Source organism: Harpia harpyja, chromosome 5, assembly GCF_026419915.1.
Source record: "Harpia harpyja isolate bHarHar1 chromosome 5, bHarHar1 primary haplotype, whole genome shotgun sequence".
In the NCBI taxonomy this organism is placed as follows: Eukaryota; Metazoa; Chordata; class Aves; order Accipitriformes; family Accipitridae; genus Harpia; species Harpia harpyja.
This window is the reverse complement of record NC_068944.1, coordinates 19,064,079-19,091,303: the sequence shown is the minus strand read 5'-3', so window position 1 is coordinate 19,091,303 and position 27,225 is coordinate 19,064,079. Positions and strand designations below refer to the sequence as shown.

General features: G+C 39.0%; 1 protein-coding gene across 3 annotated transcripts; it reads right to left on the bottom strand.

Annotated features, from left to right (window-relative positions):
* Nucleotides 1-82: 82 nt before the first annotated feature.
* AFG3L2 (AFG3 like matrix AAA peptidase subunit 2) lies at nt 83-27,114 on the bottom strand. Of its 3 annotated transcripts, none has more exons than XM_052787082.1 (17): nt 26,916-27,114; nt 22,375-22,474; nt 21,819-21,887; nt 20,265-20,380; nt 19,192-19,344; nt 16,901-16,975; nt 15,533-15,654; nt 12,744-13,017; nt 12,032-12,169; nt 8,060-8,213; nt 7,375-7,482; nt 7,117-7,242; nt 5,984-6,094; nt 5,269-5,384; nt 4,108-4,308; nt 2,229-2,423; nt 83-1,088 (listed from the first exon to the last, which is right to left on the bottom strand). In XM_052787082.1, exons 1-17 carry the CDS (start codon nt 27,036-27,038, stop codon nt 846-848), a joined length of 2,424 nt encoding a protein of 807 aa, XP_052643042.1. In that variant the 5' UTR covers nt 27,039-27,114; the 3' UTR covers nt 83-845. The 3 variants fall into 3 exon arrangements, with proteins under 3 accessions (XP_052643042.1, XP_052643041.1, XP_052643040.1); XM_052787081.1 differs by having other exon boundaries at nt 15,533-15,657; nt 20,265-20,377; XM_052787080.1 differs by having other exon boundaries at nt 15,533-15,657; nt 26,916-27,113.
* Between the last annotated feature and the right edge of the window lie 111 nt (nt 27,115-27,225).

Below are 27,225 nucleotides of genomic sequence, written 5' to 3'. Positions count from 1 at the left end.
TATGCTTAAGAGGAAGTTTTGTATTAGTCTGAATTCTATACCAAGAAACCAGAAAAAAAAACAACCAAAAACCAAAACAACCTTTGTTCAGAAAAGTACTGATTTTATTGACTCAAACTGTATTTACACAACACATTCATATGTTCAATATCTTACAGAATTCTGTAAAAAACTGACTAATAAAACTGCAGGAGCCCAACTGAGTTTCAGACTTAAAGACACTGAACCATGAGTACATTTTTAAGATATTTAAGTGGGTGTCCAGTTTCACTGTCAACTTACATGGCAGTTCTCTGTAGACAAACTCTTTTCTAAAATCAAAATGAAAGGTGGAGGGGAAAAGGGTCAGATGAAAAAGCTGATAGTTTTGCAAAGCTAGTACTTTGTAAGACCAGACTTTTGGCTAAGCATTCAACAATGCATTTTGTATGATTCTTTTTCTGGAAACAGGTCACATACAGGTATCCCTTAGGTGAATAATCAAAAAAACTTTAATTTTTGTAAGCTTACATATATTTTAAAAAGAGACCAGTGCCACAAAGTTTGTGCATGAATCTGAACTGTTTCAAAGTTTGAGGGGCTTGGTTCTGGCATTCCACTGCAGCTCAAATCCAATGTGTGTTTCTTCAGTTGACAAATGAAAGATTATCATCAGTTGACTGGTAAAAGATGGTATCACACATGTAAACTGTGAGCAGAACATCTTTATCTCATCACAAGAGATCACTCTTCCACCCATCCCTAATACAGTTTGGTTGAATAAATATTTTTTTGTTTTGAAGTACAAACTAGGTGAGTTTGTTTCTCTTCCAGAGTGCAAGTCAACATCATCACACACTTTGCAGTTAAAATGGCATCCCTCCTCTGATCTGCCTAGCAACCTGTTCATCTGTTGTCTCCTCCTTCTCTTTTTCACGCTCTTTGTTCCAGTCCTTAAGGCCTTCTGGTAGTGAAGTATCTTCATCCAAACTTCCTGTACCTTCAACAAATTCTTCATAAGTAGACTTTTCTGCAAATGGTCTTGGGCCAAGCAAGTCTAGCATATCACTTTTATCAAGCACTTCCTTCTCCAGTAGTCGTAGGGCAACCTGGAATAGCAATAAGTTATGTCACACATATAAAATACCTAAGTTGGCTCTCTTCCTTGGAAGAGTTTAAGGCAGTCTGGGACCCAATTCAGCACTGATTAATTTTGATAGAAGAAACAGGTTGCTCAGAGTTCACTTAATACATCATTTTTCTCCCCTGTGAGCATTTAGGTAGCAAAGATACCTTTTTTTTTTTAAATCCTACTTTTAAGATTTAGCAAAGTGCCCTCCCTGTGGGCCACTGTTGCTGTTACTGTTGCTTCAGAACAGCAGCCTTTCGCTGCTGCCAAAAGGCTCCTGATGCAAGACACAAAGTTATAGATGAAAACAAGCATTCCCTTCCTATCAAACTAGATGGTTCAACAGGGCTGCTGATATGTTACAAGCTAAAGAGCACCATAAAATACCAATGCATACAATACTGTACAAATGTAGTTTGTAACCTTCTTGGGTCACTGAGCACACTGTTCAGCACGAACCGTATTCAGTCATCTTTTTGGGGTTGTGGACCTACTATAACACCACATTTACTGAATCCATACAAACTTGTCTTCCTGTCATAAAGCCTATCAGATGCCTATCCTGGAAAGTTATCCTTTTGCTGTATCAAGCTTTCTGGTGTGGAGGAAGAGAATATGCACAAGGGTAATCTCTGCTGCAGCAAGGCAGATCACAAGCAGCCAGGTGGCAGGGAAGGATGATGGTAGAAAGATACTAACATTCAAAAGGAATTCAGAAGAAAGGAAGGTATATGTACTTCCCTTCTTAGAGAGCTTCTTTTAGCCTAATGAATTGGAATCCTGGTATTTTGTATTTGGGTTAAGTTTCATACTTGTATGTCTACTAAAGCCTACTTTAGAAGACAGACTCTTCCCTCCAACTTTCCAAAAGAATATTGACCATATAAGGGAGGAGGGAATGTTAAATCACGTTCACAAGAACCTCAGAGGTGTTCCAACACAAAAGGAGAATTCTATTTACTTATTTAAGTCTTGTGACACACCCTCAAGGTTACATCAAGTAGTTTTTGAGCAAACTGCCTCATATACTTACATAGTCACTATTTTTAATCTATTTGGTTCAATTCAGATTCTGGCTTACCAGCTTGAATTTGGTGACTAAAAATACTGTAATGCTCACCTTCTCCACTTCTGCTTTCTTCTCAGTCAGGAGACTTAGCGTCCTGTCATAAGCAATGTTAATTAGCGACCGTACTTCTTCATCTATCAATCTGGCAGTTGCCTCACTGTAAGGTTTCTCTAATACCATGTCTCCTTGACGAGGGAGATCAAAGGAAATCTGCCCTACTTTTTCATTCATACCAAACTGAACAATCTGAAGAAAAAAATAAAAAAGAAAAAAAAAACCAAAGGAGAGATAGTAAGATTTTAGGATATGTTGATGTAAAATACAGTGAACAAAACTGAAAGGAGGAATTCATTTCACTATGACCCAGTCTTTTCCTCCAAAACCAACCCTTCCCTGAAAACTCAAGTCTACCTAAGCTAAAGTACCTTAGTTGACTTCCACTTATTTCTTTCTAATGATTAAATTGAAGGATACAAATATCACCATTTAAAGGTGGTTACTCATAATGTACATAATGCTTCGCTATTTAAATAGTAAGATATTACAGAAAAACACTTCAGCCTTCATTAAGCAGTAATACTCTTTTCTTTACTAGAAATAAGTGTTTTTCCAATTCAAAATGCATCCAAAGTCTAGCATATTCCACTCACCCACATAGATAAGTTAACTTAAGTATTAAAGTAGAGGGTCTTGAAGATTTTTATCCTATCATATGCAAAAATCATATGCTATACTTCATCCCAAGACACTCCCCTACAAAGGTGAAAATGATTCTTATCTTACTTGACTTATTACTGAATATTGAGTCCTCTGGTTGCCAAACATGGATGGTTTAAGTTGCATTTTACTCCAGCAGAGGCAGAAATAAGTTCAAACTGCTATTTATGTATTCACTCTATGGCTACTATCAATTTGTTGGTTACTAAAGCGGCACTTCTCTGCTTGGTCTTGCAAGATCAATATAGGTATGACAAAGAATATTCAGAATTCAGAGATCTCAGCATTAGAACCAAACATCTTACCCTGCCTCCTTAAGAAAAGTTCAATACTTTTATTTAAGCCCCCAGTTCTCTTTAGAGACAATATGTCTGGTTAACCTGAATAGAAGTCTGTACTTAAACATTTTTTAATTTAAAATTAAGCAAGAGTCACTGAAGATCCCATAAAATTAACATTAACAAGATTTCATTGCACATTTACTTCCAGAACTGGGGCAACAAGAAGAACACCAGAGACCAGGAGGTAGGTGTGGTTTGGGGGTGGGGGGGTAAGTGTTGTGCAGGGGAAAAGAAGAGTACTCTAAAATGTCTCTCTTGTTCACCCTGTGAGTGTCTTATAAAATGACATCTTTTGTGTTGATGCAGGAAATGGAATAACACACCCATGTGTAGCGCACAGCTACACTTTGGTGAGTCATTACATTGATAGTATTTCACATTACTCATCTACACTAGTTAATATGATAAACACAAACTCATGTCAATTTCAGCAGCCTTAATTGACAGCAAATAGTGCTTAAATACAAGGTTTTCTGGATTTAGTTACACATGTGAATCCAAATTGGGTCTTCAAACCGGGCAACTGTAGAAGTAGGTAGGATCAGATGATCAAATCTGTGCACTAAATTCCATTTTAAAAGTATACAATTTCCACATGAATTTGAATCCAACTGCAGCATATATGTTCCTGTGGGCAGATGTAGCATAGTAATCAAAGCCTAATGCATAGCCTCCTGTTGTAAGACTATAATAAAACACTTGAGTCATCAGCATCTCTATACAACAACAGCCTAAAGTTTATTCATATAGTATTTTTTGAAAACAGGCTTTTGAGGGACATACCTGATCAAATTGCATAATTTCAAAATATTAGTGTTAGGTAGTAGGTAAAGAAAACTATAAGAAAAAAAAAGTCTCACTTAAGCACATACCTGAGCATACGCACTCTGGGTCACCTTCTTCAAGTCATCTTGGGCACCAGTTGTAATTCTTCCAAAGAAGATTTGCTCAGATACACGTCCTCCCAGAGTCATGCACATTCTGTCAAGTAGCTGCTCTTTGGTATAAAGATACTGTTCTTTGGGTAAGTACTGAGCATAACCCAGTCCTTTACCACGTGGGATAATAGATACCTACAAGCAAAAGCAACAGAATGCTAGAACTAAATAGTGTTAAACAAAGTATTCTTTGGTTTGACTCAATTTTTAATACTGCAACCTACACCATACTCACCCTTGAAGTTTAATTCAGACATTATTTCCGTTTACAGTTTTGCCCTCATTGTGATTTATCCTTAAAAGCCCTGGCTAGCTCTAAACTGGGATAACAACTACTAGAATATCTGGAAAAGAAAGGTAAGACCACTGTCATATCTTTTCCAAACAGCATGGTATTTTTAAAATTTTTTAATGAAAGTCCACAGTTCTTTCAGAGTTATCTATTGGGCTTTAAGTATTCTGGAACAGACACAGCATTCCTTCATCTCTAGTACTCTGACTAGTTGGAGGAGTTTCCATGTTTACTAATGCCCTTCCTTCCAGCAGTAAATTGTACAAGATTAATTTTAAGCTTGAAAGTCAGACAAGATTAAGAACACAGCCAAGCAAAACTATGAATGTTAAAGCAAGTTTGGGAGATTGGGGTCCGTCCTTCTTTATATTCAACTTCTCAAGCTGTGCATGCAAAAAGCAAATTAAAATTAGCCACTAGATGGTAATTTTTATAGTTATATTCCTGAAGAAGCATCTACCTGCATAACCTGGTAAGATTAACTAAAACCATTGATCTGTAACTAAAAGCCTCAGAGAAGCAGCAGCTATCAAGGTAGGCAGACTCATGGGAAGATCAGGTCCCTTTCACTTTCCAAGGACATTTATACTATGAACCCTGTAACAGCTAAGTCAGAAAACAGTTAAGAATGCTACAAGTAGTGAACCAAAAAAGTACTCTAAAATTTACACACTTACACTACCTTTTGCAAGATTACATATTTTAATACTTAACAATACTCTCAACTTTAGGGGGAAGAAAAAAAAGAAAAAGATGCTGTCCATGCTACTGGTAAATTACTAGTTCAAATTAGTTTCCTTTACCTTTAAGAGTGGGTCAGCATGTTCCAAAAACCATCCTGCAACTGCATGCCCTGCCTCATGATATGCTACTGTCTTTTTCTCCTCTGGTTGCAGTACTTGTGTTTTCTTTTCCAAACCTTTATAAAATAAATTTGATTAGTAGTTTCAGACACAGCTTTCTCCACTGAAATCACTTACTTCATTTAGAAAGATGGTGAGCAATACTTAGGTGCCATGTATACAATCTATTGAAAAAAGTTTAAAAACTCCAAAATTTGCAAGTTCTAGAAATTTGTACTGTCCAGGTTTTACTGTAACCTCATCCTTGATTAGATTTTCTAGTTTCAAAGTATAAGTTCTTAAGAATATTCAAACGTTTAAGCAAAACATTTGCACTTTAAAAATCAAATAATTTTCTACACTACTTCAGGCTAACAGCAGTTAAAAACATTGCTAAATCCAAACACCTATTCCTCTCGCCATTTTGAAGAAATTAAAAAAGCATTCTGATGAAATTTCTCTCCGCACCCCTTTCCCTATTATAGAAGTCAGCAATATAGACAGGATACTTCTTTTGCTTCTTTTCTAAACATCAGGTGTGTTTAGGAGTCAAAAAATATACAATCTTGAAGAACAGGAGAAAGATTCAAAGTGTGGCTTTCTATATATGTATATAGAAAAGGAAGTTGCCTGTCATATTACAGTTTTTGAGAAACGATTGACACGATTCACCTACCTCCAATAACTCTTTCAATTGCTTGCTCAAAATGCTTTTGGTTTATAGCATCTGAGAGATGCCTTGCAGCAATTAAAGCAGCTTCATTACAAACATTAGCAATATCAGCACCTAAAGGCACAGAAGGCATGAATTACTGATCATTTTCAACAATTTTCTCTCAGTCTAGCATAAAGATAACCTTATCTAGAATTAGTTTTCTATAGATTCTTATAGAACTTGAAAATTAAAGGTAATGCGCTCTGAAATAATTCATTACACATAGCATAATTCTTTGAGATATTTAAATACACGTACTATGGTTATAGGCTTTAGGATTTTTCTCTTAGGTAGACAGCTACCAAATAGAGCTTACTACTAGTGAAGTACTAGTTTGATATATCCTACCTTCCGTAAGTTGTCTGTCTGCAACAGACTATACGTATATACGTAGCAGAATAAATTTCCTACATATGGATCCAGTACAGCTCAGACCTTGATGTATCTCTAAAGGATATCCTTTCACATTACTGGTTTCAAGCCATCCACCTCTTGTTAACATTATTTGCAGTAATGCTGTTGAGATAACTTAGTTTAAACATCATCACTGTAGTTTCCAGCAATGTTGACAACCAGACCTCAGAAAACCAGTTTTATACAGACCATGAAAACAGTGAAGAATTCAACTACTAGTCAGCACAGACTTTAAATGGATTAAATTACAAGCCAGTAATGAAAGTTCTCACATTCATTCCTAATTCAACACAAAGTTACAGTACATTTTCCAGGGAGAAGTTTTTACATGCACACAAACTACACAAACCCCAAGTTTCTAGTAGCGTTCAAAGAATCCAACAAACATATTAAAAGGAAGAATGCACACGAGTGATAGCAATGAGAAATCTCTGGATTGCTTTTGCTGAAACTGCCGTTTGGTATGTCACCCTGATTGAGGCAGACAAAAGTTAAGACCCTCAGAAATCTCTTACTTGCTCAAACAGGCAAAGAGAATTTCATTGCTGTACCAGTAAATACAGTAAAATAGAGTGCCATCCAGAAGGTCAGGTACAAGAAAACCAGAAATAGTAGGGAACTAAAATATCTACAGCTTATACTGTAAATGGAGAAGAACAGTGGCATTAGGAGTTGCTTACCAGAAAAACCAGGTGTTAGTGATGCGAGTTTTCTTGCTAGGTTATCTTTATTTAAGACGGTGTCTAATTTCAGAGGTCTAAGGTGAACTTTGAATATAGATGCCCTTCCTTTTATATCTGGGGGTCCTTTAAGATGAAAAAAGTATGCTTTTACTTTTCACATATATATATATTCTAATTGAATGTGTGCAAGGAACAAATTTACATATGTAAATAGCTACAAACACAGAACTAAACAGTGATGCAGATAAAACTTACCAATGTAAATCTGCCTGTCAAAGCGTCCTGGTCTCATTAGAGCAGGGTCTAAAATATCTGGCCTGTTAGTACCTGCCAAAATTACTACATTTGTGGTTGTATTAAATCCTGTTGAAGAAATGTAATAAAGAGAAAATCTGTGTAAATATAATTTCCATTAAAAAAAAGAAATAAAAAGACTGTCCGCTTTACAGGGCCACATAAGAACTGACAGCTTAAACAAATGATCTTAAAGCTGAAAATACTTCCATTTATTAAAGCATTGTCCAGCTTTTCATAACAAGCAAAAAAAATGGCCTTGGGCTCTGCTTTGTGAAGTACTATATCAAATCCTGCTTTATCTTCAAAACGCAATAATAGATTAACTGCTCAGGAAATTGCAGAACCAGCATGGCTAGCTGTATTTTTTACAGACAGACTGGTCTCATCCAAAGAATTTTTTTTTGGCCTATTCAACTATGACAAAGAGTTATCAGATGCAGAATGATGGTTCTTTTTTCCAAACGAATTTTAGCAAAACATCGGGCTGCAGCAAAATGAGTCACCATTCTTCATTTTAGGAAGCAAGTAAACACACTCAATTTATATTTAAGCTAGAACCCAAATGTTGGTTAACAGGTCTGAACAAGCATATTAGTTCGTCCCCTTATCCTTGTTATTGTAATATTAGATGTTAAATACTTACCATCCATTTCTACTAGAAGCTGATTGAGTGTGTTCTCTTGTTCACTTTGTCCTCCAAAGTTGCCCCTTCCTCTCTTCCTTCCTACTGCATCTATTTCATCGATGAAGAGAATGCACGGGGCATTTTTACGAGCAAGAGCAAACAAGTCTCTAACCTTAATAGGAGAACAGAGTATGCATCAGATTGGTTTGCAATTGTTCACAGTTGGGGGGTGGGTAGGAGGGGATGCGGTACATCAGTAACAGTATCACCATAATTGACAACATCAGTAACAGTATCACCATAATTGAGGATGGTTGTTAAGTATTCCACAGCCTCCAGCCAGCTCTCAAGGCAATGAGAAGTTACACTGTAGCTGCTGCTCAGCAAGAATCACTGATGTGGAGGCCCACTGGTTGACAAATCCTTTCTCAATCCATAAATTAAGAACATCAAAAAAAACTTAAAAGCCTTAAGAAATAACCATTTTTCCTGAATAACTGAAATAGGCCTTCACCTTCAGCTCTAAAAGCCTCCAAACTTCAGAGATTTAAAGCAAGATTTCTCTTTTAAGCTCTTCTTTAATGCACAGTATTATAAGCAGAACTGGAATGTGAATGGGCATGCTACCACACAGTCTTCACACCAAGGAAATAAAATCTTTTAAGTTTTTCTTCAGTTAGGGTGATGTAGCTCCTACAGTGAACTTAAGACTTACTTACAAGTACTTACTGTTGTACTCTAACAATATGCTCTTATAAATATTGGCTCTTAGCCATCCTGTCTCTACATTACATGGGCTAGGAAAACTGAATTCACCCCCAAATATTTATTTGAAAGTTAAATTAACTTCTAGAAGTCTGGAAAAAATGGCCAATGAGCAAATAGCTGAAATAATTTTTTTTTTTTTTTTACTTTCAGATTTTAAATATTACCTATCAAATACTATTGTAGTAGTTAACATCACAATGTGATTGGCTTTAAGATGCAACATTACAATGTTACTCTGCTTGCAAATATGTCTGAAGGACCTCATTAAAACCAGTTCAGCGAGTTAACAGATCTACAACTCAGGAATCGAACTGGAGCAAACAGGAAATAAAAAGTTACAGAAGAATCTTGACCTGAGAATTATGTACAACTCAGAGCTTTACTACTTTGTACATTAGAGATGCAATTAGAGAAGGCTTCTCTGATGACAATGTACAGCAGATGTGAAGAGATGTGAATGTTGGACAGTACACTCTACAAGTCAGAGTGACTCTCTGTAGTAAACAGAATTTGAAAAAAGTACAATGAATACAGCATGAAGGAACATGATAAACAAGGAAAAAGTGTCATATGCTCAAAAGTGAACTATCTTTTGATTGGAAAGAGACAGAGATCCAGAAACACGCAGCTATTTTTCAGAAGGAATGAACTGAAAGTTACCATAATGCATATACACTTAAAAAAACACCAAAGGAACCAAGGCTGTTGTCATGGTTTAACCCCAGCCAGCAACTAAGCACCACGCAGCTGCTCGCTCACTTCCCCCCCACCCAGTGGGATGGGGGAGAAATCAGAAGGAAAAAGGTAAAACTTGTGGGTTGAGATAAGAACAGTTTAATAGAACTGTTAGAATAGTCATTTTATTATTGTTGTTATTATAATTAATTCAATACTAATAAAAGAATTGCAATATACAGAAGTGATGCACAATGCAATTGCTCACCACTCGCTGACCAATGCCCAGTTAGTTCCCGAGCAGCAATCTGCACCCCCTCCCTGCCCCAGCCAACTCCCCCCAGTTTGTGTCCCCTCCCAACTTCTTGTGCCCCTCCAGCCTTCTTGCTGGCTGGGCATGAGAAGCTGAAGAATCCTTGACTTAGTCTAGGCACTACTTAGCAACAACTGAAAACATCAGTGTGTTATCAGCATTCTTGTCATACTGAACCCAGAACACAGCACTGTACCAGCTACTAGGAAGACAATTAACTCTATCCCAGCCAAAATCAGGACAGCTGTGTAAGCAGTTTTAATTCTAGCATATCCCAATTTACAAATAATCAATTTAGCATCATTCACAACTGTCTTAACTGTGTTGAAACCTCAATTCACAGCCAAAGCAGTCACTGTTATGGCAACAGATTTCACTGGGTAGTAAAAGCTGGTAAATCATCTGCACAGACCAGAAGGGAAAGGTTAAGTCACTTTGCTTTGGGGCATTTCAGGTATGTATTGACAACTAATGACAATGTAGTTTGAATACCATTATTATTTCAGGATATCTGATACTTTCCCAGAGAATATGGATCAGTTTCTTTTCTTACTCTTTCTCAGTAAAGTCCCTTCCACACTGTATGCTCCCTTTTTCAAGTCCCACTCATCTTACATACATGATCACTATCTCCATACCCTCTGGCTTTAAAGTCACTTTTTTCAGTCACCATCCATGTTTTTTACCCTGTTACCCGTTTCTGCATCTATTTCCCCACTCTGTCTATACCCTCTCCCCTCCATAGCAGCTCCTTTTGCCAATTTCTTTCCAGATTTCCAGCCTCTCTGCATCCTCATTGAAGCCTCCACTCCCGACTAGCTTCTGCATTTAACTTTCTGAACAGCTCCTGTTACTCTCGGCTCCAAGCTCTGTGCCTACTTGCATGTGTCCTCCATGCCCCTTTCCTTTTCTCTTTTCAGAAGACCCAAAATTACCTGGCTTCACTTATCTTTTCCCACCTTTATTACTGTAAGTCCAGCAAAAGACCATTGAGAGAGACCCAGGCTTGCAAGAGGCATATGCATGCACAGCTGTGACAAACTAAGGACCAAATCTTGGAAAGTTTATCTGCTAACCTCTAACACATCTAGACATGTGAAAACTGCAGTTTTTCAGGGCTTTACAGAACTTAGTCAAAATGAGTTTTCCTGAGAATTTTCACAGGACATAAAACTGCGTATCTGGCAAGAGCTATTCCCTGTCAAATTTCAAATTCAAAATCAAGACCCTAAAGCATTTCCATTTCATGCTAGCAGAATTAGTTTTTAAACATAAGTAAAAACCATGGTACACCTCCTTAAGTCTGTTTGCAGAATTTGCGGCAAACAAATCTTAGTTTTCCAAAAGTGTGTCACCTTGCAGTATACTTTTTAAAGCTTAAGACAAGATAGTTGGAGTTTGGTGAAGGTATGAACTATTGGAAAATGGCGTATAAATTTTGGACGTTATGAGGAACCTTAATTTTTTGTTACCCACCTCATTTGTAAAATATTACCAGTAACTTGTTTATAGAATATTTTTCAGCAGATTTAAGTGTCCTTCCTTCCTAGACAGAAGATAGATTTAAAACCGAATGTTTGAAAAGTAGTTGTAATAAAAAAAATAATTAAAGAAAAACAGATGTACTGGAACATAGCTAACTCCCTCCACTTCGTATGTTTTTAATGAGCTATTTTGAGAGTTAAGACAAAAGAGCACAAAAAATGCTAGACAGATATATTTACTTATTTAAATCACCTCATCTCCAGAAATCAATCATTAGCTCCATAACCCTCGGACTCCTATTTCAACCAGAAGCTCATTTGTGTGTCCCAGACAACTACTTATATCTAAGAGTTTGACACCACAAAGAGAATAAAGTTCTTCAAAGAAATAGGAACGATTTAGAGCAGGAGGAGATGTTCCCATAGCAGCAGTCAAATGGGCTACCTATTTCTGACCCAGCTAGTAAATTTACTTCAGAGCAGAGCTTGGAGAGTTTGGTTCTATTTTCTTAAGGTCCTGCAAAGAGGTAAACCCTTAAGGTCTCGATGACATGCAACCAGATACTGAACTCATTAGTTCCTTTTATGAAAGGTACATGTATGGTTCTTGTGTTCAGACAGGCATCTGGCGTCTTCTTGTAAGTAATCTGCATAGATGAAAGAACTTCAGCTACAATCAGTTTGCCTCCCAAACTTGACAACATCCTTTCAACAACTAATACTGAAATGAGAACAAAGCCAAAGACTTACTCGAGCTGGACCCACACCAACAAACATCTCTAAGAACTCTGAGCCATTGACTGTGATAAATGGTACATTAGCTTCTCCAGCTGTAGCTTTAGCTAGAAGTGTTTTCCCAGTACCTGGAGGACCTGTCAGAATTGCCCCCTGCAAGAGAAAGAGGTATATTTTTCTCATGAAGAAAACATAATATAAGCCTATGAAATATCTTACTTAAAAGATCTACGTTATGATGTTCAGTCCACTGGCTCTTCTTCCACCACAGTCAAAACTGTGCAAGGAAACAAACCGAAAATCATCTCTCATTTAAACCAGCAAAAGGAAAAAAAAAAGAATTAGTTACAACATTGCCATGCTGTCTTAGATTTACAGGAACAGTGTTTTCTTTGACTGACATTAAAAAAAAAAAAAGTATGTCATCAGATGGGCTCTCACAACAACATAGCCAAATGACAATTCTGTAACAGCTATATACAACAATGATGGTACACATGCACGCGATGTATCATTTCTGACCCATGCAAACAGATGAAGTATTCCACGAGGCAAATCTTCTGGCACCACAGTTGTACTGTTGGCACTTAATGCCTATTTATTATTTTTTTTTCTGACTGTGAGAAGCTGGAAAGCATTGCATATGTACACATTACTAGTCCAATTTAGAATACTGAGGACTACCAAAACAATAAAGTCTTTATTTGCTAAGTCATAATTTCCTTACCTTTGGAATTTTTGCTCCCAGATCCTCATATTGTTTGGGATTTTTCAGAAAGTTAACAAACTCCATTATCTCTAATTTGGCCTCCTCACAGCCCGCTACATCTTTGAATTTAACATCTATTTCATCCTTAAGGACTTTGGCTGTGGTTTCACCCACACTGAAGAGTCCACCCATTCCACGCCCTGCTCGACCTAAGCCTGCAGGACCTCTTCTTAATGTGTACAGTAAAGAACCAATAATCAGGATTGTAGGCAGCAAACTCAGGAGAAAAGACCTGTGGAGAAAAACCAAACAAAGCAGAAAACCACATATATTTCAAAAATCCATTACTGCATATAACATATAAAATGTTGGTTCCATCATAAGCAACCCTGAACAAATTCTGGACAAACACTCTGTTAACTTGTAATGTTTACATTTTTGCAAGTTGTTCAGATTGGGAAATAACTAAAATAAATCTGAGAACAAAAAAAAAAGATTCTGAATTACAGAAGCCAAACAGGCCAAAAAGCCTCTTGTAACTATAATTGAAGAGTTGGAATTAATTTTTCATTGCCCATCCTCCTTCCCTCATGACCCTGGGAAAATGTAAATTAATAATCTTAAGAGGATAACACATTTCTACACTTGATGTTTAACAAGTGACAGTTTTGGGGTTTGTTTTGTTATTTTTTTTTCTTTGTTTTTAAACCAAACACCTCATCAAGTGACATTGATGAGTTTTACAGAGGAAAACTGCATTACCTAGTAAACAGAAGTAGCTCATTTTGTGTGCCCTTCAAAGGTAAATTCACAGGACTAGTTTATGCAAATGCTTATGTTGTCAAAATAAGTTGTATTAGGTTGCATATAATCAGTGTATGCTACAACTTCAGGCAGAATTTTCTCTCCAAAATATAATCTTGCTTTTATTCCTTTAGGTCTTTCTTCATTTTCTTCTTCTTTTGATGTCTCTATTTCCCTTCCCAATGGCTAAAGGTTTTTGGTTTGTTGGGTTTTTTTGGTTGTTTTTTGTTTGTTTTTGTTTTTTCTAATTACTCATTTCCCATTATCCTTCAGTCTGTCCTCCAGCTTTCTAGCATAGCTCTGTACAGGCCAAAAATCCTAATACTGACACCATCCTCACTGTCACAGTATCCGAGCACTGCACAGATTTTTCTATGGTAAGACCTTCAAGGAACAGATCATAAGAGGTTCTGTCAACACTCAGCAAAACCAAAATGCTGAAAAGAAGCACTACCATATATGAGCACAGGATTGCCAGGCTTTACTGATATCCCATGTTTCTGAGATGAAGAAAAGAAGGATTTTCCCTATTCTATGGTATTCAGCTGATTCTGATCTGGCAGGGAACAGCAGTACTGATCATATAGCTGCTGCTCTCTCCTGTTTCCTGTGGCATTTCTGGGCCAGAGCAAGAAGTTACAGGCAACATATTCTATGAAGAACAGACACTGAGGAGGAAAGGGCCAGAGAGACTGTGGTCAGAAAGAGGGGTTCAGCAAGTAAGAGATTTGTGCAAGGTCAAGGACGACATAGGAACTTACATACTTTTCCCAGTCTGTTAAGCGAAGCCGCAGGCTGACATGCAGCCTCTTTGCACAAGCACCATGTTGCCCTGCCCACTCATTTTTTTCCCAGATTTGTTTAAATAAGGGCTCAGCAGGTTTATTTATGGACCATCCTTAAGAGCATGCCCCATTAGACAGAAACAGAGAAACGAGGAGAGAGAATTTGTAGAAGAACAGGGAAGAGAAAACCTCTGTCTGAAATCACAGGATGGTCCAGAGTTAAGGCTACTGTTCTTCCTGTTGCCACCAAGACAAACAGGCAGCAGCAGCTTGGTAAAACACACTGCAGAAATAAACAAAACTTCCCCCTCCATCCCCAAAAACTGAAACACACACCACAGTATCAAGAATGAAAACACAAGATCGGCAGAAAACGAGCCTTTTTCATTAGTAATACGAGCTACTACACCCAAAGTTGAATTTCCTGATGGTACAAAACCTATTTCACAGACACCAGCAGGAGTCATTTTCAAACTGCTGACTTAGATCAAAAAGAAATCAGTTCTTGGGATAAAAGATTACATCTGTCGTCTAAACCATTCAGAAAACCACATCTAGTCTCTTCTAAAGCCCAGGTCAATAAGACTAATACCAAGAATACAAATCTAGTACTGGAGCCATTATTCCCCACTGGGGAAGCAACAATGCCATAAATCCAATGTCAGTACTATTTTTCTTAACCAATTTAGAGATAAAAAGCATGACGCATCTTCCGGCTCCTACTAACAGGCAGGATAGTGTGATTTACTTAATCACCAATTTCTTGCTTTTTTGCAAGGCCACAGAATTTGACTTCTGCTGAATTTACAGGCAGAAATTGGTGCCTGTTATATCTCAGTCAATATGCTGTAGTTCTATGCTGTGTTTTGTCTGTCCAAAAATCTGCATGAGTGCCATCTCTGGAGCTTTACAGCTGTGCCTGGCTGACTCCTGCTCTAGTCCAAGTCACTTGGAGGAAGGGCTTAAATGAAGGAAGGACTAATTGTAAACAGAAACATTTATGTAATAAGCTATATTTAAGGTAGGAGGATATGGATTTCTACACAAAGTACTGAACAGCTCCTCTTACAGTTAACATTCAAAAATAAAACCAAGATAATTGTTATTCTGATAATACTGCCACCTAGCGAAGCACGAGATGCATGTCTCGCAACTCTACTTTTCTACTGTAAAGACAACTATTTTTATCAAGAGACTTTTTTTAAAGCAACTTCTTACCCATCACTCTCTGTTGAGTAGACTACAGGCAATCTGTTCTCCACTTCTATTCCCAGATCTTGCTGCACAGTTTCAAGATTCCGTTCAAAAGTGTCCACACTACCAATATTAAACCAGACGTACTGCTATAAAAAAAAGCAGAGATCACCACAAAGTGCCCTATCTTATTTCAGCTTCATTACAAGCCAACTTCTTCTAACACATACATAAGCAATTCTCAGAACAGATTCAGACCAAAACAGAGTTTTAAGTTGCCTTATAAAGTGTGCAACGGATGTAAGATGCACCTAATAAATCTAGGCCTACGAACCTGAATATACTGTATCAGTCATTGCTTCTACAGGAATCATACACCCAATAGTTTTGGGGCACTTTAAACAGACTGAAAACCTGGCATTTTTCTCCAGGAATAAATGGAAGGAGAGTAGGCAAACAGATCTTTAGAAGGGAGCTATGCAGTCAGAATAATACAGAGCACTGAACCAGCAAACACAGCAGCCATACAATTTACTGTTTCACCTGAAGGTCTCAGCTTTCCTAATTAAGAAAGGCAATTCTCTACTTTTGGAGTCCATGCTATCTTTAAAGTTAGCTGTCTTCACAAAAGACAGCATGAACTTATATCATACACCAGGAAAAAAATTCCAGACATTACTTTCAAACAGTGTTGAGATTTGGTTTTTCAAGAAAATCTCCCTTTTTGCACCATGACCTGCCTGAATTGCCCCTACTTACCCTAATATTGAAAAAGAAAAAAAATGAGAGTAGTCCTAAGTGTTAACTGATTGAGAAACTAAGACAACTGGTGGTATGTGGGCTAAAGAGTAGGTGTATAAATAAGTCACACTGAAATCAACTGATGAAGTAATTGCTGCAGATTTCACTTTATCCCAGAGGGACTGGCAGACCTTGTTTCAGAAAGTCAGTTAAAAAAAACTCTACCACCCAGGAAGAGGTAACCTGACAAAGCTTCTCTCGTTTTTCAAATAACTGGCTAAAAGCAGTCTGGAATGGAAAATATCCAAAAGTGTGTATGGTTAAGTCTGGGGTTTTCTTGAGCAGATGGAAAACAGCAGCTAGAAATACAGAACCTTCAGCAATTTCTCACTCTTTCTGTTCATGTATCTGTATTAAGAGCATGGTGCTGGGGAAGAACTACTTGCCATAGCTTTAAGATATTTGCGGCAAAACAATCTATACAGTAAAGTGAAAAACACACAATGTAGGATAATGTAACAGTAAGGCAGAAAACATGTTTTAGATTAAGAGATTATTAATGCTCCAGACCAAGATTTCTGCATCAAACTTTACCTAAAAAGATTGCTTTGCTGTTTCTAATGTCTACATATATCTATTAAAAACGTTTACCCATTCATGAGGAGACTTCCCTGAAACAAAGATCACTCTAACGAAGCGTTTGTTCACCACTTCAAGTCTGTCCACCTGTAGGAGGAAAGAACAAAACTTGTGATGGGTTAGAGTGTACAGTCACTGCACTTCCATCACAGCTAAGAGCTATATATACCAAATACGAACCTGTTCTGTTTTCCAGTAAGGAGAATAAAATTCATGTTGTAGATCAGGATGGCTCCACAATCTACAGTTTGCCATTAGGAATGGCATGAAGAATTGTGTATGTAATCAGCAAGCAAGGAATATTGGCACATTAAAACTTAGATTGAACGGATGACCTCATACCCTTTTTCAAGTAAAAAACTCAATGCACACCTCAGCTCAAATCACAGGTACAGTGAAATAGTCAAAGAGTACTTAACTATTTCAATGGTCAAACACCAAAAGCAATAGACCACACTCCAAACTCTTGTAGCAGCTTCCAAAACAAACCAAACTGAACAGAATGGGGGAAAACTTAACTTTGCACTTACAATTGTTTTCCCCAATATAAAAGACTTCCTGTCCTACCATGTTAAACACAATAACATCAATTAGATAAAGAAGAATTTAGTTGAGGTAACTGGTACCATATAAACTAAAATCAAGAATTGAGCTGCAAGTTTGCAGATATGTACTATTAAGCATTTTTTTTTTTAAAGGTCTCAAATGGTTAGTTTCTTGAATTTGACAGAGTCTCTTCAGAAGGCAACCAAAGTTTCTTTCCATTTTTTCCTCCTCTTTCCATAAAATAACTGGTTTCAGCATCTTTAAAGGATTTAAAATTAGCAATGGTTCTACAAGTTGGGCCTGAACTGTACACAGGCTAGTAAGGTTGTTTCCCTGAACTCACTACATGTGGCCATTTCTGGCAGAAATGAAGCAAAACATGAGCTAAGAAGCCACTCTAGATCTAGCCTGACTTAATGCAAAACTACCTGAACATCTTTGTTTTGAAAAGCCTGTAACCCCAGTAGCGCTGATGTCTTCTCCCCATCAACTGGCCACCAGCATGGCAACCAACAGCGTTTGATAGCTACATATTTAGCTTATCTGAATATCCAGACTACGTCTTACAAAGGCCCAAGAGACTTGGTTTTGTGCAACAACCCACTTTCATAATGCTTTTCTACAACAAGGGTTCTGGCTTTGTTCACTGTAACAGCTAAACTAATCTTTTTACTGAGCTACTGTCTTACTGCTTCACGACAAATATAATCAGTAAGGTTTTTTTCACAAGACATACACAGAATTGTCAAGTAAGAACAGGACTGTAAGACAGTCTAGGCAGAAGGGGAGAAGCATACAGAGAGCAGCTCTGCATAGATCAGCAAGACAAAGAAAGGTAGGAAACAACTTGTTTAGCACTTTACCAAAGTAATGGAGGGGTAGGAAGCATGCTGTTAACACAAAATCCCAGGTCTGAAACCTAGAGGAGGAAGCAAGCCAATGTTTTCCTAATCTGCAGGCAAAGCTACAAACAGGGAGTTAACAGAGCCAAGAACTAGTGGCTCCTGAAGTGGAAGAGGCCTGTGTAAGACACTCAATCTCCTGAACTTCAGGGCATCACCAACCTATTACGTCAAGTGTGGAAAGCTGCCAAGTTCTACAGAGAGATAGGACACCGATGATAAAATTGATTGCTTCAGTAGTGGCTCCAGGTAAGAAGGAAAGAAGAAATAAGAGAGGAGAAAACAAATAAAAGGAGGCTATTTTACAACATAGTTATGCCAATTTACTGTCCTTGAAGGGATTCTTCCATTCCCCACCCCCACCTTTCTGTTCACACTGCTGCTCCTCAGATTCTCTGAGGAACTGATTTAAGGCATGAAACAAGCAGAAAACTTTTTTTTTTTCTTCAGGGTGTGGGCTCGTGGAAGTGCTCAAGGTTAGGAATAAGTTTCTTCTGAAGGCAGCTGGCACATCCACTTAAGCCATTAGGTAAGCTTACCTGTACTGTAAAATCATACCCTGAGAGACTGCGGTTACACTGCTCCTTCAAACCAGCATCTACACGAGCTATCCAACAAAGACGTTCTGTCCTGAGCTGCTCATTCCCTCTCCTCTTGAAATGATACAAACCTTCACATAGCCATCCAGAACATCAGATCAAGGAACTGATTAAGATGAAAGCTAATCCCTCTCTCTCCCTCAAAAGTTACTCTTGAGCCAGTTCTCACTCCACAGATACACAAATACAAGCACAAGCAGGGAAGCAGAAATGAGCATCTTCAGCACACCGATTTTTGATTCCCCTCACTACTCACCACTCCTTTAGAAAGGTAGTTATTCACAAAGTCTTTCCAGGTGATTTCTCTCCCAGGGACCCTGAAGAAGAAGTAATATACAACCATTGTCCAGAAAAAAGAACTTCCCACTACATACATCCGAAACTCCCTGACATCCCATGGAATGTCACCCTAGGAAATGGAGAAAAAAAAAGTTTTAGAGTCTGTAATAAGGTATATAACAAACAGGTTCTAGTATCTATTTCTGGTTTCTATTCCCTGCACTCAAGGTTACCACAGAGAACGTCAAAGCTGTATTTTGTGGTATAAACATGCTTTGGTAACTTCAGATATAACAGGAATTACAGTATTAGTAGAAAATGTTTAAGTGTTTTACAAATAGTAATTGAATAGTTTTGATCTATGAACTACTTTTTTTAAAAAAAGTTTTGCTATCTGTTATATGACCTTTCTCCCTCCATTCTAAAACAATTTTCCCTGCCCTCCAGGACTAGATGCAAGACCAAGAAAAATAAAGGAAAAAACTAACAGGAAAAAAACAGGAAGGAGAAAAAAAAAAAAGATTATGCGCACCAAGTAAAATCAGAAAAATATTCTTTATATTCTTGTACTGCCAGATGCTATCATCTTTGTGCTACAGCTAATGACAATAAATACAAATTTCAAAAAGAAACTTATGCAAGTACTCCATTAAGGTCAGAACGGCTAACAGTAAACTACATTTAACTAGCATTGTGTGGTCAGCAAGTTTTACAAACTGATATTCTGAAACAAAATACGAAGCCTTTAAAGGCCTGAGGCTCCACTATAAGAACACTGACTACTAGCAACCATATTCATACAGCTTAAAACTCCATTAACATTCCTGAATCAGAGTTAGATGCCTCTGAAGGTATATACAAAATGGTTATTTATGAAAGGCACTGAGTGTGGAGCCACCTAGAGCCAGTTATTATGAAATTCTAGGCACAAGAGGCTTAAGGAAGATTTAGGCAATCAGAATATGGCCCTAAAAAGCAAAACACATGCAAGGTTATTTCACAGGGACAAGACGTTTAGTACCATAAAGAAAGATATTTTAAAGTCAAGACCTTCTGTAATCTGGTCCACCAGTTAGTTTCTTCTTTCTTGCCACCTTTTTTTCCACCACTGCTGCCTCCTCCACTACTAGTCCCACTAGGCTGCCGGGCGCTAGCTTGCTTTGCTTCTAACAAAAATATAACATAAAAAAAACCAAAACAAAACACATCTTTACATCTTATACCAATCTCACACAAGTTTTTATTAGTTTTAAAATTAAAGAGTTGTTCTGAAAAATGAACTAGTTTGCAATGTTACAATAATTAGAAGACGTGAGAAACTGCCTTTTAAATAGAAAAACAGATACATATCCATTAGCTGGTGGAGAGACATTATCTCATACAGTTATGATACAATTAACAGACCTCTCTTCTGAAAACTGATGACACATATAAAAAGAAGCCTCTTATGGAGACTGCATGGAATTTTCTACTGCACTAATCCAAGACATGCAAGATTATTCTAAGCATTTTGTTGGGGGTTGTGGGGTGGGGTTTGGTGGGTCTTTTTGATGGTTTTGGTGCTGGTGGGTTGTGGGGGTTTTTGTTTGTTTGTTTTAAAAAAACCCAAAAAATACCATAAGGTCTAAGTAACATCTCCATCTCCCATAATTCACTCCTCCAGTCACACTATGGTCCTCTTAAAGCTCAGGGTTTATCGGTATCACAGGTTGGCATCCCTTTTTAATATTCTAGAGACAAGCACAGCACAGTAACAGCCAACTACAGGTGAGGTGTTCATCTTAATCATTCTTCTACTCATCTAACTCACAAGGTGCCTACATGGTGTAGCATAATGTCATGTCAACATGCTCAAGAGGGCAAGACAGAGCACAACACTAACACACACTCCTTCCAACCCTGGCTCTTTCAACAGCTTTGTAGTTTGGGCATCTAGGCATGACACTAGATTTTACCATTCAAGGCCTAGTGGAAGGAAAACTAGTGCTCCTATTACTGCTCTTGTAAGAGACTCAGAGTTGCTGCCTCTCCTTCCCCTTGGAAGACACGTTATATAGATTGCTGATACAACGGAGTGGCTGTTATTGCTAATCATTTCCAGATTCACTCCCCTCCTTGTAAAGGTAGGGCTCTTTCTAGCACTGCCACTACTAACTCCTCTTTCAAGCAGCAGGCTACATGGTTGGTCCTGGCTAAAGAGCTGGTTCTGGATCCTCACCCAGAATGACAATTCCAGTTATTCCACACAACAAAATGGGTATTTTAGCTTGCTCTAGGAAAAGCTGAGAACTATACACATAGAGAATTTATGAATGCATGACTAATGTCAACCAATAGGAAACAGTAAAACGAGAATTTAAGGACAGCGTTCCAACAGAAGCATAAGAGAAAATAAACATTATTCCAGAAGATATACATGATATGAAAGCAAAATAACATTTAATAAAAATGTATCAATTCACACTTTTAAACTAATCCGGTACAGAAACATCTACTCTGAAAATAAACAAAAAACCCCAAACCCAAACCCACATGTTATGCTAAAATCTGGTCTAATGAATACCCATTACACAAAAAGAACTGAAATCAAGCAGCTTTTTGTACCTTTTGTTTCTCCAGCTGTACCTTTAGTTCCATTAGCTTTCTTCCCATTGGGAAAATATTTTTCAAATCCTGTTAAGAAAGAGTTAAAGAGCTCATAATTGTTTTTTAGTTTACAATTCTGTCATTACACTTCAGCAGTCACAAGCTGAATGTATACAACAGCAAAGAAGTTAGCAACATATAGACTGCAAAAATGGTTTTGTTCTTGTCTTTTTGTTGAAGAGTTCTACCGGATTCCCATAAATAAATCTACTACTGTTGACAAGAAAGTATCAAATGTATTTAATAACCTAAAGTAAAGCTATCCTTTAAACCAGAGATAGACAAGCTTAGTTGAACAGAAAGTTGCATTGCATAGCGTTAAGTTGAGCAAACTGCAGTCATTCTTTAATAGCTCCTAGAAATCCCATGAATCAATGTTCCATCTCAAGATAAATGGCTGGTTAGTACAAGAGCTTACTTCCCCACAGACAATAAACCTAAACGGCACACAATGCGTGCTGTCCTCAGTAAGGAATGCAGTCTGCTTCACTTCACTTATCAACGTTATAATCACCTTTGGGAGGTTGAGAGAAAAGCCTTCTGCAAGCTGCAATTACACTTGCCAAGACAGTACTTCTGTCAGTAGTAACTCCAGTGGTAACTTCTTCACGGAGCTGAAAGATGAAAAACAAATATAAAGCAACAAGAAGGTGCCACAAAAATCTTCAAGCTCTCTAGTAGTCCCAAACTGCAACAAGTCAGATAATACTTTATAACAGGAACTTTACAACAGACTTTGTAGTAACTGCTGTGGACTAGAGCGTTAGACAACAGTGGAAAAGGAAAACTCAGTCGAATGGATAATTTCTACAGCAAGGAAATTTTTATTCTATTTGTTAAGAGCAGATTTTCATCTTACACACAAATATGACATTCTTTATTAAAAGAGAAAAATCAAGCAGGAAACACTACAAGCTATGAACCTTAAATACCTACACACCAATCCTATTAGAAATATTTCATAATACCAGCTGAATGACACTTAAGTACAGCACTAACTGTGATTGTACAAGCAAGATCCACACAGTACTGCATTATGTTTTGTTAAAGAACTGCAACTTTTTCCAAATAGTTAAGAACCTGTAACTTCTGAATATGAAAGATCTGCTTGAATCCAAAGAAAGGGATATGGCAGACAATGCTTACATCCAGCTAAGAAACCAACACAAAGGAGAAACACCAGTTCAAAAAGCAGACCTAAACCCCTACGTAGGTGAAGATCCAGCTACCAAAAGACAACAAACCCAAGTCTATCACACCTTGTTCTAAGACTAATTGTTTACTGTTATTCACCATTTGAGTACAATGAAGGAAATATAAATATTTAAAATTACTAATTCTCAAGAAAACTTTTGGTATCATAACCAAATACTTAAAAACAGAGTAAACTGCAATTTCATTACAGAGAAATCAAACCCCCTTTCTTCAAGAAGGACGTATTTTAGATAAAATCCCAACTTATGCCCTTCCTAAGCTTTCCCAGAGCTTCTAAGGAGAAAAAAAAAATTATCCATATCATATTTCCCCCACAGGCTGACTTACTTTCTGCCTCCATTCCCTTCTGCCCCATAGAGGCACTCAGTCTCCTTCTGTTCTTTTTCATTAGAAGTTATTTACCTTAAAAGCCAGAGAAATAGTGACAAAAAACCAACCACAAACCAAAAAAGAGAAAACAACAGGTCCTGGAAACATGACTCAAAGTATCATGTGCAACAGGAAACACCCATCTAGGACTAACGCCTCTAGGACTACATTTTTGAAGGAAAGCTCAATGCTAGTGTCTCCATAGCAATTTTGTTATAGTCAAGTTGTAATGGTTGTAGACAAAACCTATTTTTGCATATTAAACTCATAGGATACTAGATTGCATACTAAAACTACCCTAGGAATGCTGACATATCATTAATTGAATGCTAACTCTCCTGAAGCCTTCTGCCTGGGAGCTTCCCCCTCCACCCCTTATTAAATGATGAAATACATTAGACTTATTCTGAGCAGCCATCTACTTCCACCTGCTGGAACCAAGAGGAATACCAAAACATCTTTGTTGCTTGCTTTTGCTATAGACTGAGCTAAGAATTCTTAGGCTGCTCCATCAAGCCATTATTTTGTGCCATGGCATGTCTTTGAATAAAGTCTGATACTGAAAATCCAAGAGGATATTTTACTGATCATGAAAAGCATGTGCAGTGCAGATAATCTGGAGAGCAGCTAACCTAGAGAACAGCTACTAGGTCCAATACACTATGACCTCCAACATGAGCAACTGCATCTGTGTGCCTAAAAAAGCTTTAGAACAAGTGGGATGCATTTGTGTGGGCAATAAAATAAAAAGAGCTTGCCACAGACCAACCCATCTGTAGTTCAAATACAAACAGGTAGTGAATGTTAGAGCAAGCGATGAAACTCAAAGACATGTCCAGTAATACTGGCTTCCCTTCTGTGTCACTGGTCTCCTACAACACCAAAAAATTTGGGAGTTATTTATTCTGCAAGCTCGGATTACTTTTTATTTGTAGAGAGACAGGAATATTCAGAAACCTTTACTCCAACTAAAACAAAGCAACCGTTCACATTTAAAAGGAAAGTTTAAGTAAGCCAAATCCAATTGCCTGGCTCAGCTAGACCAGCATGGGTTTATTACAGAATTAAGTTATAGTTTAATCAGGGGAGGTGGAGAGAAAGAAGGAGTGAAGGGGAAAGAGGAGGGTAAGCAGATAGAGCTTTGGGGCAGACCTGAATAATGGAACTGGTTTGTTGCTGGATTGTCTCTACAGATCCTAAATTCCACGATTAAGCGCATAGTTACCTGTCAAGTTAATATGCAGAGACCTGAGTGTTTTAAAGTTGTTTTGTAAGAAAAGGGGAACAACTGACTTCATGGCACATTCAGTAAATCACCTGAGTCTAGGAAGTATGCTTTTATGCTACCAACAGATCTAGGTGAGTCAATCTACTGAAACACACAGCTTCCTTTCACCAGAGCATTCCACAAACACAAAAGTTGTTAGAACCGTGCTACAATGGTAACAACTACTTGGGTTTGGGGTTTTTTTTGTTGTTGTTGCTTGTTTTGGTTTGGTTTTTTGACACTATAAATCACCAGCATGAAAACTGATCATATTGATCCTGATACAGGACCTGTCCTTGGGTTGGCTGGCAATGGGAATGCTACAGCAAGCTTAGCTGATACAAGCACGCTCGCAGCCTAAGCAGAGGGAAAGCAAACAAAGCATGTTTTGACTGGATGCTGGTTTGGGCTATCTAGCAGGAAACTGCCCAGCTTCTCTCAGAGGTGAAAGAACTGCCACAGCATATAAACCCAAAATCCCCTAATAATAATAATTTTTTTTCAGGCAAACCTTGTGACACCTTCCTAAAAATCAAAACTTTTTTTAACAGAAGTTCAAGATAAGCAAAGTACACAAAGGTCAGTTTTACAGTTAAAATAACGCAGAAAAATGTTACTACTCCAGAGTGTAACAGAAACCCAAGATCTGTAACACCAAAGAAGTGCCTTCCAACATTAAATAAAAGTTAATTTTAAATAAGCAGAACTACTGACTTTACAAAAACTTTGTAACCGTTATCCATTTTTTAAAAAACTAAGGCTACACAAAGCAACATCAGAAAAGCCACTTGCTTAGCTATGTAAGTAAAAGACCAAGGATTCATTAATTCTAGAAAGTTACAAGTTTACAGCTTTATCCATAAACAAGTTCCAAATCAAAACAAAATAAAATGAAGCTAGAAGCCTTTATTATCTAAGTCACCAAAACATTACATAAGAGCACGTTGGGGGGTGGGGACAGAAAGCTGGTAAAGAAATCTAACTTAATGCAAGCTACTCACTTTTTTTTTTAAAAAAGATCAAAAAAAGTAATGGCTTTCACAAAAACAAAGTTCCTTGTTTTGCTACCTACACATGGACCCAGATGCTAGGATGAATATAAAATTGCCTTCATAGTTCCTCTGTTACATTCCAAATGAAAACTCATCATGTTTTATTGACAGAAACGAGAATTAGCTTCCTGACAGATGAGCAGTACTGCCAACAGTGTTTTATTTATTGTCTTAAAGATGTTCACCTTTGACCAAACAAAAACACCAATTCAACATTAAAAAGAAACCCCATATTTATACTTAGGTCAAAGTTACTAACGTCCTTGTGGGTATTCATCTCGCAATTATCACTATCCTAGCAATAACCTTCATACCTGCCAAGGTGCAATTGTTCTCTGCTATACGCTACAGAAAAATGAAGCGACTTGCCCAAGGTGCCATCGAAAGATGCAGGAGTTCAGCATCTCCCTTCTCCCAAGCAGCAGCACAGGCCTGTCGTTCCTGCGATACGTTAGGGTTGGCAACAAGGGTTATACGCCTCTTGTAACAGATGACAGTCCAAACCACTTTACCGAGAATGAACCGAGTCAGCCACCACGACTGATCAGTTAATGCTAGAGCAGCCGGTTCGCGAGTCGCTCAGCCCGCAGCACGGGCGCTACGTGCGGACAGCCACAAACCCGCCCACCGCGGACCGCCGCCCTGGACAAAGCAAAGGGGGTGCTTCTGCCGCAGGTGGAACACATCGCTTGAAAACCCGCCGGGAACCCGGCGGCACCGCGCACCGGCTCTCAGGCGCCGCCTCATCCTCCGCCGACAAGAGAGGCTCTCCTTCGGCCGCTCCGGAGGCCGAAGAAGCCCCGCGGTGCCCGGGGCTGCTCCCGCACGCAGCCCGGCTGCCGCTGCCGGGCCAGGAGGGTCCGCGCTCGGGCCCACCCGCCGGCCCACGCTCCCCGCCGCCCGGAACGGCAGGCACCGGGCGGGCAGGCGGCCGCCCCCGCCGGAGCGGGGGGAAGACGAGCCGGGAGAGGCCGCGGGGAGCAGCGGGGAGCCCTCGGCCCCGGGCAGCGGGGCGCCTCCCTCCGCCGCGGGGTCCCGGGCGGCGGCGGGGCCGCCCCGCGCGTCACCTCAGCAGCCGAGACACCCCCCCCCGCCATGCTTACGGCCAACGGGCGGGGGAGCGGCCGGCCAGGCCCGTGCCCTGCCCCTCACCTGCGCCAGGCAGGGCCTTGCCCCCAGCAGGCCCCTCCCGCAGAGCAGCTGTTGCAGCAGGACCCCGGGGAGCCCCCGGCGCCGGCAGGTCCCCCGCGCCAGCAGCAGGTAACGGTGCGCCATGGCCCAAGCGGCCGCCCCGGGCCGCCGCCGCTGCCCCTCGCCGCCGCCGCTACTGATACTGCCGCCGCCGCCCCACCCCCGCCGGCAACGTCTGACCTCATCACGCTGTCGCGCACGTTTCCTCTACGTCCGAAGGACCCCTCCGAGCCCCGCCCCCTCCCGGAGACCCCGCCCCTTGGCGAAGGCC